At 41.0% G+C, this 14,396-nt stretch overlaps 1 protein-coding gene across 1 annotated transcript in view; it reads right to left on the reverse strand.

Moving 5' to 3' along the window:
- LOC108934934 (sarcoplasmic/endoplasmic reticulum calcium ATPase 2) overlaps positions 1-13,615 on the reverse strand; it is a 35,849-nt gene extending 22,234 nt beyond the window's left edge. The window contains exons 1-4 of the mRNA XM_018753165.2: positions 13,498-13,615; positions 12,706-12,723; positions 12,484-12,566; positions 5,558-5,662 (exon numbers count right to left, since the gene is read on the reverse strand). Of these exons, the coding sequence (XP_018608681.1) occupies positions 5,558-5,662; positions 12,484-12,566; positions 12,706-12,723; positions 13,498-13,615 (324 nt within the window). The remainder of the gene's footprint in view (positions 1-5,557; positions 5,663-12,483; positions 12,567-12,705; positions 12,724-13,497) is intronic.
- Between the last annotated feature and the right edge of the window lie 781 nt (positions 13,616-14,396).

Raw genomic sequence — 14,396 nt, forward strand, 5'->3', positions numbered from 1 at the left:
CAGCATTAAAAAAAACTATTAAACATACCAGTCCTTTTATTGGAAGAGGAAGGGGGGGGAATAAATAAAAGAAAACAACCCTTGACATCTTATCAGATATTCTTAAAGGACAACATTCTCCATCTCCACTGATCACCGGCAGACTTACAACCCCAAAAATAGCAACATATGCAGTATTGTTTATAGCAGAAGACTGACTCCCTCACCATAACTTTCCAAGAGATCTCAGTTTCAGCATTGTTGTGACAATGCCTGCAGTGCAGAGAAGAGTTATGGCAGGTTCAAGATGCAGCAGAGAGGCATGGAGCACTCTAGCATCCAGCCTTTGGATGAAAAGTTTGAGCCATGTAGGAGCAGGTGGTGGCTTCATTTGTGGTTACTCCTCCTGTCAGCAGGATTTTGACTGAGCCTTTAAGAATTTGATCAATTTAAAGAATTTTCCATATTATTCTCTCAGTAATGAAACTGCTAATTTTTCCAAAGTGAGCTGAAAAATTTGGACAGTGCTACACTCCAGGACCAGAAGTGAACACCTATAAACTGGACCAGAGCTTTTCAACTCTAGTCCTAGCAGATTCCCATGTTTTAGCTAACTGAGCTCCTAATTACATTTTATTAAACCAATTTAACTGAGTGCATCACACAATTTAGAGTGAACACATTAGCTGAGGACTTTTAACATAATATTAAGTCAAGTTCCAGCATTACTCTTAAATGTGAAAAGGTACTACATTCTCAGCTAAACTATTAGTTATTACAACTATTACATGTTGTTTAGAGTACAGATGGTTGTCTCCAAGACCGAGGTCAAATTAAACATCATTCTATAATTTCATCAGCAGTACAACAACAAAGTCTTCAATTCAATCCAATCCTGCAGAGAGCCTCACTCATCCATTTCTACAGACACTTGGCATTTACTCTGTTGGAAGGCTGCCAGTGACACCAGACAGGTCAGTGGGCAGGGAAAATGTTCCTGTCATTCTGCATTTAGTAAAAATTTTGAAACAAAAACATTCAATTAATGCTTCAACCATTTCACTCTGTCCAACTCTGTCTTACCCAGCTGTTTGTTGTGTAAAATAATATTATCCAGCTCTTATGGTGGACCGAAATATCAAATTCTAGTTTCAATAACATACATGTTGAATCACATCAGTGGCCACTGGCCACTTATCTAAGGGATATCAGTTCAGGTCTGCCATCAATTCCTTTGGCAAGAAGCTTCAGCTAAATGACAGTAGATGATCCAGCTTTTTAAATGGGTGAAAAAAAGGTTGCCTAAGACAAAAGCAATCTCTAAGCAATTAAATAAACCTTACAAAGCAAAAAGTAGTTAATACATTTTGGAAGCCTTACCAAGGCCACAGGTGGAAGCCAAGCAGACCCCAAGCTGCACACACACACACAAAAAAAAATACTGACTAAACTTATTTGACTAGTTTTAGTTTTTCCTCTAACCAAAGGCATTTGAACTAATCACATGAAGGCAAACCTGATTTATATTGTTGAAAGTCTCCAAACAAAGATAATTAACCTCTGTGTTTTGTCAAGTGAAGCAATAAATCCTGTGTAATAAACAGCACAGTTTAACACCCAGGGCATCTCATGCCTTCCATCACACTACAAGTGGGGGTGGGGTCATTATAAGATTGTAAGATTGAAGAATTAATTAGAACAGATTCAAGGGTGAATACTGTCCAAGGCATGGGGGCTTAACAAGGCAGTCAGGGGAATTAACTATTAAAAAGGTAACCCCTATCCCATCCTGGCCAATGTACCAGTCTGATAAAAAAAAGAAAAAAAAAAAGCCAAAAGACAACAACTGCCAGAGAAGATTAATGCTAATGTTTTTGAATTGGTATTAATTTATTTTCTATGAATGATTCTTGGTAAAAAAAAAATTGTCTCTTTTCCATTATTCCATTGAAACTAAGAATTTTAGCATCTCTAGGTGCAACCCTTCCTGGTTGGACTCCTTTATCAATGGAAAAAGTTTGTTTTCAGACTTCTTTGAAAAGAGGGATAGTGAGTATAAGCCCTAAAACTCATTAGGGCCAAAAGAAGGCCAGTACCTGAAATGTAACATGACTAGCACATTCTCTCTCTCAGAACAATACAGTTCACAAGTCTTTGTCCAAGCGCTGCACAAAGATTAATACGTCACTAGCAGCATGGGTTTTATAGGTAGTTGCATGTTGTTCAGGCTGAACTTATTAGAATCATCATTTTATTGCTCAGTTGATTTAACTCAGTTCAAACATCTGACTTATCATAACTGATTCACTTATACCGGTGGGTATTGTTAATAGAGCAATTCAGGGCAAGTACATTGGCCAGAAGTACAACAGCAATAACCACATGTGGGGTTTGAACAGGCAACCTATAGGTCCAAACTGCTACTCTACTTGTAGAAGAGGCATGGCAGGTAGGACAATCCCCACTTGAGAACTACATCCTGTGAGCACTTCAGTATGCATGCATTTTAATAGGAAGCTGCTGGAGGTGCCCAAAGGTCAGCATTGTATCTTCAAATATTAAAAGGTCACAAAAAGAGGGGTGAGAAAAGTTATTCATTCTGAACGATTACGCTACGCTTCTTAAATTTTGATAAAAAGAAGCTTTACGTCCAAGGTCAAGCAAAAGCTAAAATGCATGTTAACTAAGAAATTCCCACCACATTGCTTGACTTGGTTATGAGCAGTTCACAAATACTTATGCTGTTATGACACAAATACTGTACATAACAATGACCTTTTGCCTTAAGATATGAGAAAACCAAAATACAAAGCTATTAGCTTTGACAGTTTCTTGTGAATTACTACAATACATCTAGGACTCTGCAAGGTATAGTATGAACTTAAGGCAAGGATTTGTTTGTGGTCAACCTGATCTTTCCAAACATTAATTAGTAGCACATTCCATGAAAACAACAAAGGTTGCTGCTACAGTAAGCATCACTGAGGATTAAATAGGTGACTTTGCATCATTTCAGTGTTTTTACTAGATGATTCAAATGCACACCAGAAAATTTTGGGTAAGAAATACTCATCCATGTGTAGACATGGGCAAACACATCCGTTTATGAATCTGGAATGCACCCTCTGGGAAAATGTATCTGAATGTTAAAATAAGTATCATAGAAATAAACAGGCAGAAGGCAGGACTGATTACTCAGACCTTAGTGTAAAATGATAGTTGAAGCATTTGCAATTTTAGATCCAAGTTTTCTGAGGATTAGATTTACTTGACAATTCCCATGCATCTATGCTACAGCAGTTTCACAAGGGTGAGGCATCATTCCCTTACAGGAAACTGCTTGTAAGAAATTTGTGGGGTTGGCTGTATATACACACACACAAATATAATTTGCATGTTGTACAAATCAATGTGTCCTTGTAAACATGTCTACACGTTTTCCTATTAGAAGCTGGTTTTCTAACATTGTTAAATTTTAAAAATCTGAACCAGTCAATGACCTAGTTCTAAGCCCTATTTTCAGCTGCGTTAATTCTCTTGCCTTTCCCATTGAGATTTAAGATTTCGGACAAAGAACTCACTCTGCAAGGCCTCCCTTGGCAGGTACTTTTTAGCCTTGGGGTGAGAAACAGTTTAATCATGTGACAAAGGAGGCATCATGCTCAAACACACTAGCCACCAATAACAGGGGCAAGGTCTGGCAGCTGATACAGAGCCCAGACATACACATGCAGCCAGCTTGGTTTCTCACTGGTGTTCCCTCTACAAGGACAGTTATCCTCTCTGCAATCTGGGGTTGAGGCTGCCAAACAGTGTCACACATATCACAGCTGGTTCTCTGAAAGACTGCAAGTGATCTTACTGCAACCTACTTCTAACCCAAATTTTACAGCTCTATTTTAGTCAGAAAAGGCCATAAATATTTAGAGAAACAACTTTCATTCTGAACAGTTTGTCACAAGTCAGAGCCTCACACTGGAAACGAGGTCAGAGTTAGAGGACGCAGTTATAGTTCTTCATTACACTGAGAATGGTGAAATGGCCAGAGACTGACATTTTAAAAGGTGCACATAAATGGCTGGAATAATATGAGGTTTCATGGTCCTCCTTGGGGCTTTTGAATACAAAAGCAGTTAAAAATACAAATTCAACACCTAAAACTGCTGTAAGATTTCTGCCCCTAGTGTGTACAAATGGACAACAGCGTCTTCAACATTGGCATTCATCATTCTTCTATTAGAAAAACCCAAGTGTTTACAGTATGCTAACAAAAAGCACATTTGACATTTATTTAGCAGATGCTTTTCTCCAAAGCAACTTCCACTGGATACTGTGTAGTGTTATCAGCCCACACACCCTTATTCACCAGGGTGACATACACTGCTAGATACACTACTTACACTGGGTCACTCATCCATACATCAGTGGAACACTCTCTGTGTCACTCACATTTATTCATTTAGCTGGCGCTTTTCTCCAAAGCAACTTACAATGTTAAGGTTACAATTATTTACCCATTTATACAGCTGGGTAATTTTTTTACTGGAGCAATTCAGGGAAAGTACCTTGCTCAAGGGTACTACAGCCGGAGGTACCAGCTATCCCCACTCACACACTATGGGTGAATCTGAACAGCATATCTTTGGACTGTGGGAGGAAACTGGAGCACCCAGAGGAAACCCACACAGAGACGGGGAGAACATGCAAACTCCGCACAGACTGAGTGGGGATTGAACCCACATCCTCCTGCACCACCCAGACGCTGAGAGACAGCAGAGCTACTTGCTGTGCCACCATGCTACCCATTTCACTGAATTTTATTAGATGCATGGATCACTGAAATTAGCTAATAAAATCTAGCAGCATACCACACATTGAGTTCCTGAGTCTGCAGCTTTCACACAACTATAGGTAAAGCCACAGAAGTGACCTAAATGTCATCCTTGTGACACTGAAATTAGGAAGCATTATGCAATACTACACATTTGAAAACTTTTTTCTTGCATTCAAAGCTATGGCTGACTAACACCAGCATGTCAAATAAACTTGGAGAAATACATCTTCACTTAAGATTACATGCATGATGCAACTTTGAGTTAACTCAAAGTTGCATCATACAAATCACAAATAGACTATAAAAGCTGTACTAAGAAATCTAAACTTGAACACATTTGGAACAATACCTCATTTTTTAAACTTGGACACAAAAACATTCCTTAATACTATTATAAGGGATATAACATCTTTCTTGGGCAGCTGTGTTGGCAATAATTGTTTACCCAACAGCATCATTAGTGATAGACTTGGTTGCTGACCATGGAAAGAACCTTGCAGGGATGAGTCACTCAGGGAACTCTATAGAAGAGTAAATCCCATCAAGAACAGCAGGTCATGGCAAGCTGGGGAAAGCCATTTCCATTGTTCCTAAGTATTGTGTAATTACATTGTTATATATGTTCTATAGTTAAGAGTCCTTTGTAAATGAGAATTCAAAGCAGTTGGAAAGTGGACTGCAATGTGGCTCCAACATGGAAAACAGGATGAATAATAAGCCATTAAAACTGATTACTTCTCTTACCTGCCACACCCCAACAATGGCATTGGCTATTAAAATTAACAGGATTACAAAAGGCTCCACAAATGCTGTTATGGTCTCTTCTCCTTCTTCAAACCAGGCAAGGACCTGAAGAGAGAGATGCAAAAGTGTTGGAACAAGTCTACAATTATTCCCAGCCACAGTTTGTACAGGACCACATTAGTCCAGAGAACAAAAATATACAGGTATGTCAAATGGGAATTAAATACAAGTACATACACTGAATACCTAAAGCCTAGATGCAACCATAAAAATACCCCTCTTCCCAAATAAAGGAATGAACTGCAATTGCCACGCGCACAAGAACTGTATAAAAATGTGTCTCTTAGGGCATGTGTCAGTAGCTCAGTGGGTAATTAATTCTCACCAAGTTTGTAATGAAATCAAAAAGTGAAGCTTTGTTTTACTCTTAGGTAGACATTCCTGGTGGAGGGTTCACAGGCGATGCAACCATGGGTGGTGTTGGGTCACATTATGTTCTGTTGATTTTGGCAACCTTAAGCCTTGGACACCAGGACAAAGTTATGCATGGCTCTAATGACCTTGGTGAAAAGGAAGTGATCTCAGTTTTGGAGCACCCACTCTGGTCTTGTGCCAATGTGTACTGGGGGCCTAGAGATGCAAAGCCCAGGTATAGTGAGAAATCAAGACTGATGAGGAAAGAGACACTTACAGGAGACTAGTTTGAAAGCAATATGAAACCATGCACAAAACTTAGGTTATCAAAAACATTTGACTTAATTTCTCAATGACTTTATATACATGTACCAGGTTTTCAAATCATTAATTTTATGAGCAAATGTAATTAGTTTAGAATCCAAAGTGTTCAAAACAGACAATCTTGAATCTAGACTAAGCTAACATTTAGCTTGCTGAATCTAACCTGCATCAGGTATAAAGCATGACATTAACAGCTGCCCACGGCAGCCCACACACAGGGTACACCAGATAAAAACAAAAAAAAAAAAACCCATGTTTCCTCTTCAAAATAGAGTTGAAGAGCATTTCTTTCATTTGGGATACATTTACATAATGCCCCCATTACTGAAGGATGAAATAGGACACATGCAACACATTCAACTCCTGCATTTAAACTAGGAGTTACCAAGTTACATAACATGGGCAATCCAATCAGCTCTGAAATCATCAGTCCTCTGCTCTTGGCTGAAGACTTAACCAGACAATTGAACACTGACTTTGAGTATAACACTGACCTTTGCACTCTAGGGGCTGCCTTGACAAGCTCAGGTATAGTGGGGTGTCCTAGGAGGCAACATGGCAACTGGCTATTAATCACTTCTGGTGCAAATGGAGATGGGCTCCTTGTGACTGTGTCAGCACACAGCAAACAGGCATTCCCATACTCATTTTGGAGTGCTGACAAGCCACTTAGCCCCAGAGATGAGCACTGGCACCACTGCAGAGCTTCACACTGTGCACACATTGATCGAGGCTCACTCAGCTGCTCATCAACATGGCTCTGTTTATTACAGCAAAATTACAGGCCTTCATCCTGCCCAGTGGCCGTATCTCACAGGTCCAGACAGCACTGCACCAACAACAGCATGCACACTGTCTTTAGTTGTATCTTTACAGGAAGTAGTGCTACTGGCCTGGTCTTCAGCGATAGCTCAAAAAGTCCTGTACACCAATCTGAAATTCAGCATCCTAACACCAGAGCAAAAAGTATTCTGCTCTGTCAACAGCAGGAGAGTCATAAAGGAAAGATCAAAGACCTTTCCAACTGGCCTACCAGCACATCCATCAAGCCCCCTTTTCACCATTAGAGAATTACTCAGCAGTACCCTATGTCACATACTCCTCCCCTCCTCAAAACAACTTTTACCATTCTAAGTAATCTTTACATAAAGGTAAAGCACTTAAAACCATTGCTATGAATGTACCTCCAAACAGTAGTACAAAATTTGGTGCCTACACCCAAGTAATTAATTATACATGTTGTGTAAGTCCTCCAAACATAGTCCTCCAGTGCCCCTACTACTGATATTGGTTGCTTCATTGGCCCTTTAAAACCACTCTTGGCCCACACAGAATGAGACTGGTGTAAATCCACACTTTTAGTTCAAAAGGGCCCATATTCCACTCCTTAAAGTAGAGAATGGTAAATCTGATGTGAAAGATTAAATGGCACACTTTACTCAAAGTTTAAATCTGTAAACACAACAGCTGACGATTGGTGCAAAGCATACTTTGCAAACTTTGCCAGCAAGACATCAGCCAAACGGATAATAATCATACGAATTCACCATTCAAAGATTTTTTTTGTTGCAGCAGTTAATATTGCTCAACACAGAAGAAAGAGGTGATTCAAAGAATATGGCTCAGGCCTCTCACATACTTCATTGAAGTCCCAGGGGACTCAGAGTACATACACTTGCCAAAAAAAGTTGCTGACACATTGCCTGTTGGTGACACATTGCTCTGGTGTCAGCTCTACAGAGGTTAACATGAGTTACTGTCTCTCATACACTACACTGCTACAGCCTCCTTACTGTAATTCAAGTTATGAGATTCAGGTAACATCTAAACTATTAAAAATATTTAACAATCACAAACAGTCCATGCAACCAACATGATTGGACACTGCTTGATTTCAACCTGAACCGCAGTTGTGTAAACCATCCACATAAACTATCCAGAGAAAGCAGCTGGTAGGATGGTAATTAGAGCTGCTGCCTTCAGACCCAAATGTCACAGGTTTGAATCCCACCTCCAGCTATAGTATCCTTGAGGAGGGTACTTACCCTAAATTGCTCCAGTAAAAATGACTCAACTGTATAAATGAGTAAATAATTGTAGGTATCTCAACGCTAAGTTGCTTTTGGAAAAAATCATAAGCTAAATGAATAAATGTAATGTATACTTTTTCAAGGACTGAAGCACTACTGCAGAAAAATGTTACAATCCACTGCAAATTTAAGCTATTCTAAGAGTAGCCATAACTGGCAGGCAAAAGTCTCACAAGTCAACAAACAGGCCAACCATGACTGCAGAAAACTCCCTCCATATCAGTGGCAAGTAAATATAGTAAACAGTGTCATTTAACGTGGGGGCCTGTGGGCATGAGAGGCAGCAACACACATTGAGATTTAACAGCTCAATCCACTGAAGTTCCTGATGTACACAACAATTGATGCACAGTAGTGCTGAACGGCATCCAGGGCAATAGAATGTAACATAAAATGAAGTGAGCTGCACGGTCAGAATGTAACCATCTTGCATATCCTACATATGAATTACTGAGTAGACCACTTTTTCCACATTTAATAAAACCAAGTGGCAATACCAACCTGGAGTTCAACCTACTTGGAAAAAAATTTGATTCATATTTTGAATCAACATCTCAAAGAAGAACAGAATGTATCACGCTACGTAATGCACATCTAAGGAAACCAGTGACACGTCCCTGGGATGAAGCAGCTGTCTCAAAGTTTCTTGAAAAGCAAAGCCCAGCCAATAACTCAGCACGATCTGTTGCCACCATTCCAGACAGAGATAACCTTCTCAGCTGTTTAACTGCAAACAACTCTGTGATATTCTTGAGTGTAACTTGAGACTAGGCATACACCCCCATGTATGACAACATTTATTTAGCCTCAACAGCCTTAGCTAATCCCCTTCCAACCAACATGACACCATCTGAGCTGCAGCCATTTTTCAACCTTATGGGAAGAGGAGATATTTAATACTTCTTTAAACACTTATAAATTGCTACTTTAAGTTTGCTTCACATAACACAGCTACGGTTTCAGTATTGTTAACATAAGATATTCTAAACAGCCTTAATTACTTTTCAAAATAAAGCTATTTACAGATAACTACATATTATAAACTAATACATTTTATGCAAAAACTATTCATACCTTTTGTTTCACTTAAGTTTTGACAAAGATATTTACTAGTATATTTGTTCGTTTGCCAATTAAATATTTGTAACATACAGCTGCTCCATTAGATTCAAAATGATGCGTTTAAATTTGGCTGAACTTGCACTGTTCTGATATACCTACTAAGCAGTCTGCTTCATTTATAAGCACAGATAAAACATTAGATGCATTCTTAGTGTATTTCAAAAACGGTCGTCTCATTACACGACTGACTAATCCATCATGCATAATAAATCTGAACTAAGAGAAAAGACAAGATGAGGATAAATGACTAGTCCAATCACCTCCCTCAGAGAAGGGTGACACTTTACACTCCAAAACAGAAAAGGGTTCTATTTAATATCATGGTCTGCACTTAAGAGTGGCAAAAATAACTGGTCAAGGGAACACCTGGTAACACAGTGAATAGAGTTGCTGCCTTAGGATCCAAAGGTCTCAGGTTCAATCCCCACTTCCAGCTGCAGTACCCTTGAACAACTTACCCTAAAATATCTCCAGTAAAATTACCTAGCTGTATAAATGGGTAAATAACTGAAAGCTTGTAACTGTAATAACTGTAACATTAACATTATAAAACTCCATCATGGAGGCTCCCAAGCCAGTCAGAGAAAAGTGAAGTGTTTGGCATGTGCATAGCTACCCCACACCATAAAAACCTTGGCAGCTACAGAAACTTGTTGGTGGCCTGTGCCCCAGGAGGGGTGGAAGGCGTAAGTAACATTGTAAATCGCTTTGGAGAAAAGTGTCAGCTAAATGAGTAAATGTAATGTAAATGTCACATCCCCAGATACACCCATCTGTATTACAAGAATTTGACTTGAGTTTCATTTAATTTTCCTAATTCATCTTAGACACTTCCTTGCATTTAGAAGGACTGCATATGCACGCATATATATATATACATACATATATATATATATATACATACACACACACACACACACATACACACACATTATATATATATATACACACACACATATATACACACACACGCCCTCCCAACACCCAAGGGGCATGAATAAATGTAAATGTCTCATCTTACAGATGTTCTTCCAGAAGGCAACATAAAATGATTAGCAGCTTCTATTTAGCTAAAACCTTTAACGAATCATTCACCCATTTATACAACAGAGCAATGTAAGACACATATGACAATTCAGAATATCCGATGGACTCAAAAGACAAAATCAAGACAGAGGAAACCAATACTGTCATGACTGTGTAGTACATAAAACAGCTAACAAGAGCATGGACAGCCACACAGTAATTCATGAAAGAAAACTGCCTTGTGTTATTTGTTAACTACTAAAGTAACTGTGTCCATTTTAAATGAATTTGGTAATATTTTAGCATAAAAGGGAGCCAATTTTGGAGCTCAAGAAAGCAAAAACATTTTTTATCATTGAGACTATTGGTCATTATGTCAGGGGCAGCTGGTAGCATAGTGATTAGAGCCGGTGTTGTCTTTGTATAAGAAAGACACTGTTGTAGTACCCTTGAGCAAGGTTCTTGCCCTACAATTGCTCCAGTATAACTAGCCAGATACAAGTTGCATGGGAGAAAAACATCAGCCAAATTAATAAATATACAGGCAATCCCCAGATTACAAACAAATTCTGTTCCTCGGTCTGTCTTTAAGTCAGATTTACATGCAAGTCAGAACAGTTAAGTACGGTTCGTATGTCAGTTTAATATTTGTCTTAGTATATTGTGTACCTTACTACGCATAAAAACATTAAAACACTTCCAGATAGACTAAAACATCTTTCATATAACAATATAGTAATAATACAATGTAATGATAAATTTAACTACAGTGTTTATAATAGAGAAAGGAGAGATGATGTGTGTGTAGGTATAAAAAAAAACATTAAAGAAACCAATGTTCGCTGGCGTTTCACCTTTTTCCGATCATTTTATTATTTCTACTTTAGTTTCAATCGTGATCGTTTTTGTGTGTTAATACATTTGGGTTTAATCTTTTTGTAAGGACAAAAAAATTAAAGCCAAACACAGTAACACACACGATACACTTAAACGTGGTCTGCGTCATACTGGGTGCGCAGGAGACTGAGATGGGTGTGTGTGGACCCAATCGTGAATCTTTGTTGGTACACAAGGGAGCAGGCGAGATTCGTGGTTGGGGCAGGAGTGGGATGGTCAACGCACAAACGTAAGTCTTGGAAAATCCGACGTTGTAGTTGAGGAGGCGATGCAAGTGTCGGGACCCGTGGACATCAGGAGCAGGAATAAGAGATTGAGGAGAACAAGGGACTTGGAAGGACAGGTACGTTGCCGTGGATTCACTTGAGAGCACTGGAGAGACAGGTTTCTCAAATGAGATTCTGCAGGGGTGGCTTCTTTATACCCCGCTGCTCTGATTTTGGGCAGGTGCGGATGTTCAGGGTGAGGTCACGGGCGTGACAGTCCGACTGAAAAGAAGGAAGTCTTTGTCCTGCCTCAGGCTCACGCACCCACAAGCCAAAGAACCGCTGTAGACACGCAATGTTTCAATGTGTGTCGCAAAGTGGCGCCCAATTTGTTTTTACAAACTATTGTATGTAATTCGAATTTAGTAGAGTAGGCTTTACCTTTACATTTATTCATTTAGCAGATGCTTTTCTCCAAAGCGACGTACATCTCACAGAAAATGTATTTAGAAAGAGAGGCAGATGCAGACGCATGATCGTTAACTGTTTCTTTCCACCATGAAAGAATGTTCGTCACATGAATAGCTGCATACAACTATCAGAATATCCACAATGACTGATCACATTTCTAGTAATTAATAATAATGAACAATAATATTTTTAAACGGGGTGGTTCTTAACTACGGGTTGTAGCAAGTCGGATGTTCGTAACCCGGGGACTGCCTGGGCATATAGGACCCGAATTAAGAGAATTCGCTTCACAATGGGGTTTCAGGAATGCATTACCTTCATAAGGTGAGGGAAGACAACAATAATATAGGAAAAGACACTAAGATGCTATACTTACAAAAGATATACAAGCTGCCAACAGAAGAATTCGGACTAGAAGATCTTCAAACTGTTCAACAACAAGTTCCCATAAAGACTTTCCTGTGGAAGGAAGGGACTGTTAGAAACCAGTAGCACAGCAATGAGTCTGGGATGCATTGCAGTAAAACTTGTGGTTAACTGTGTACTGAATCACACTAAACAGAAATAAACTCGGGGGATGAGGGGAAATGGTACTTACCTTCCTCTGCGGGTAATTCTGGAGGCCAGACAATTCAGGGAATATCAGAAAGACAGAAAGAGTAAAGGGTTAAAAACAAGAAGTTCAACATACTTCGTTATTTACAAGACCAATCACCACCTGGTTGTGCTCTGCCATGATCTACAGTATCGAAACATTCAATTTTTACTGCAAAGCAGATCTAGACTAAATGAGGCTGCCCACGCCATCAAAACCAAGATGCAGCAGAGCAGAGTGTTGCAATACCGGGATAATAATCATGTGGCACAGTCACCGCGCGCGCATGCCAATCGGGGGGGGGGGGTGAGCTGAGCGGCCGACCGGCTAACCTGAGCTACTGTAACATGTGCTTTTACTTCAAGAAATTGCCCTGTAAAAAGCACCGCACCAGCTCGACCGCTTGGCGTCACCGATCTCAAAGACCGGCCAACGAACCGGGAACTCGGCGGCCTGCGCGCGCAGCTCCGCAACGACCGAAAGACACAATCGGATCGCCGGTCAGACACGGATGTATTAAGGCCACTCCGAATTATGGTATTTCTGTGTGAAAATCCAGCCGAGAGACACGGATGTGCGCGTCCGGGAGAACGTAAAGCGGCTTCAGACCCACGAGGCTGCACATATGACGTCAGCAATTTTCACTGCTGGGTGTCGCGCACGCCGCCGGTACCCGGGGCCTCGCGCTCAGTGACCGGCACCCCCTCCTTCTCCTTCTTCTCAAGACTCAAGACCCCCGGCGACATCCAGCCGTCACCGCCATCCATCAGACAGAAATAGAGAGAAGCAGCTCACCGTTCGGGCCCCATTTCTCCCTCTGCCTCTTGACCTGCTCCAGGGCCAGGCCGGTGCTCTCGTTCACGCTGAAATAGCTGTAAACTTCTTCGACTGTCTTTGTGTGCGCGTTCTCCATGCTGTACCTCAGCCGGTCCGCCGCCGCTCCTTTCACTCGTGTCCCCTTGGCCGAAAGAAAACCGTCGTACGGCGGTCTCTCTAGGTCGCAAAACACGCGGCACGGTCCACAAATCCGCCGTGGCCAAAACTCACGTTTGAGAAAATTTCCGACACGGTGCGATGGTGTCTAAGCGACTTAGCGCGGGCTAGCTAAATCTGAACGGAGACGGATGGTGGTTGTAACCAACTGCCCCCCGGCTGTACTGATTATAAAACTACACAGAATTTAAACAACAACGTTTAAATGACATACTTGGCACACACGGACAACAAATTCACACTAAGAACACGTTATATAATTTATAAAAAAAAAATTTCCCCTGTTTGCCAGTGCTGACAGAGACCACTAGCTACGTTGCTAGCACAGTGCCGTCCCTCGCGCTCGCACGTCCTTCTCGCGTTCCTCGAGCTGCGGCTCCCAGTCACTCGCTGCCCGCCGTCATCAGCGCCAATCGCGTCCCGCGGCCGCCCGCGGGTCCGCTCCGCACGCGCCGATCACTGCTCGCATGTGGAGCGCGCTCATTGGCTGCGCGCATCCCGGATGTCTCCCCCCTCCCCTCTCTGTAGCTCATTTCAAAAGTACTGTATTCGGATCAGCTGATTGCCGCCTTTTCCTTTCTCCTGTTTCCCCCCCTCCCCAGTTCTGTGTGATCGGAGCTGCCGTGACGCACATTTACTGCCGTTCATGCACGTTTCGTTGCTGCGAGCTCGCGGGAAGCTTATTTGAAAGCTGTCCACAT

The sequence above is a fragment of the Scleropages formosus genome, chromosome 6, assembly GCF_900964775.1.
Source record: "Scleropages formosus chromosome 6, fSclFor1.1, whole genome shotgun sequence".
In the NCBI taxonomy this organism is placed as follows: domain Eukaryota; kingdom Metazoa; phylum Chordata; class Actinopteri; order Osteoglossiformes; family Osteoglossidae; genus Scleropages; species Scleropages formosus.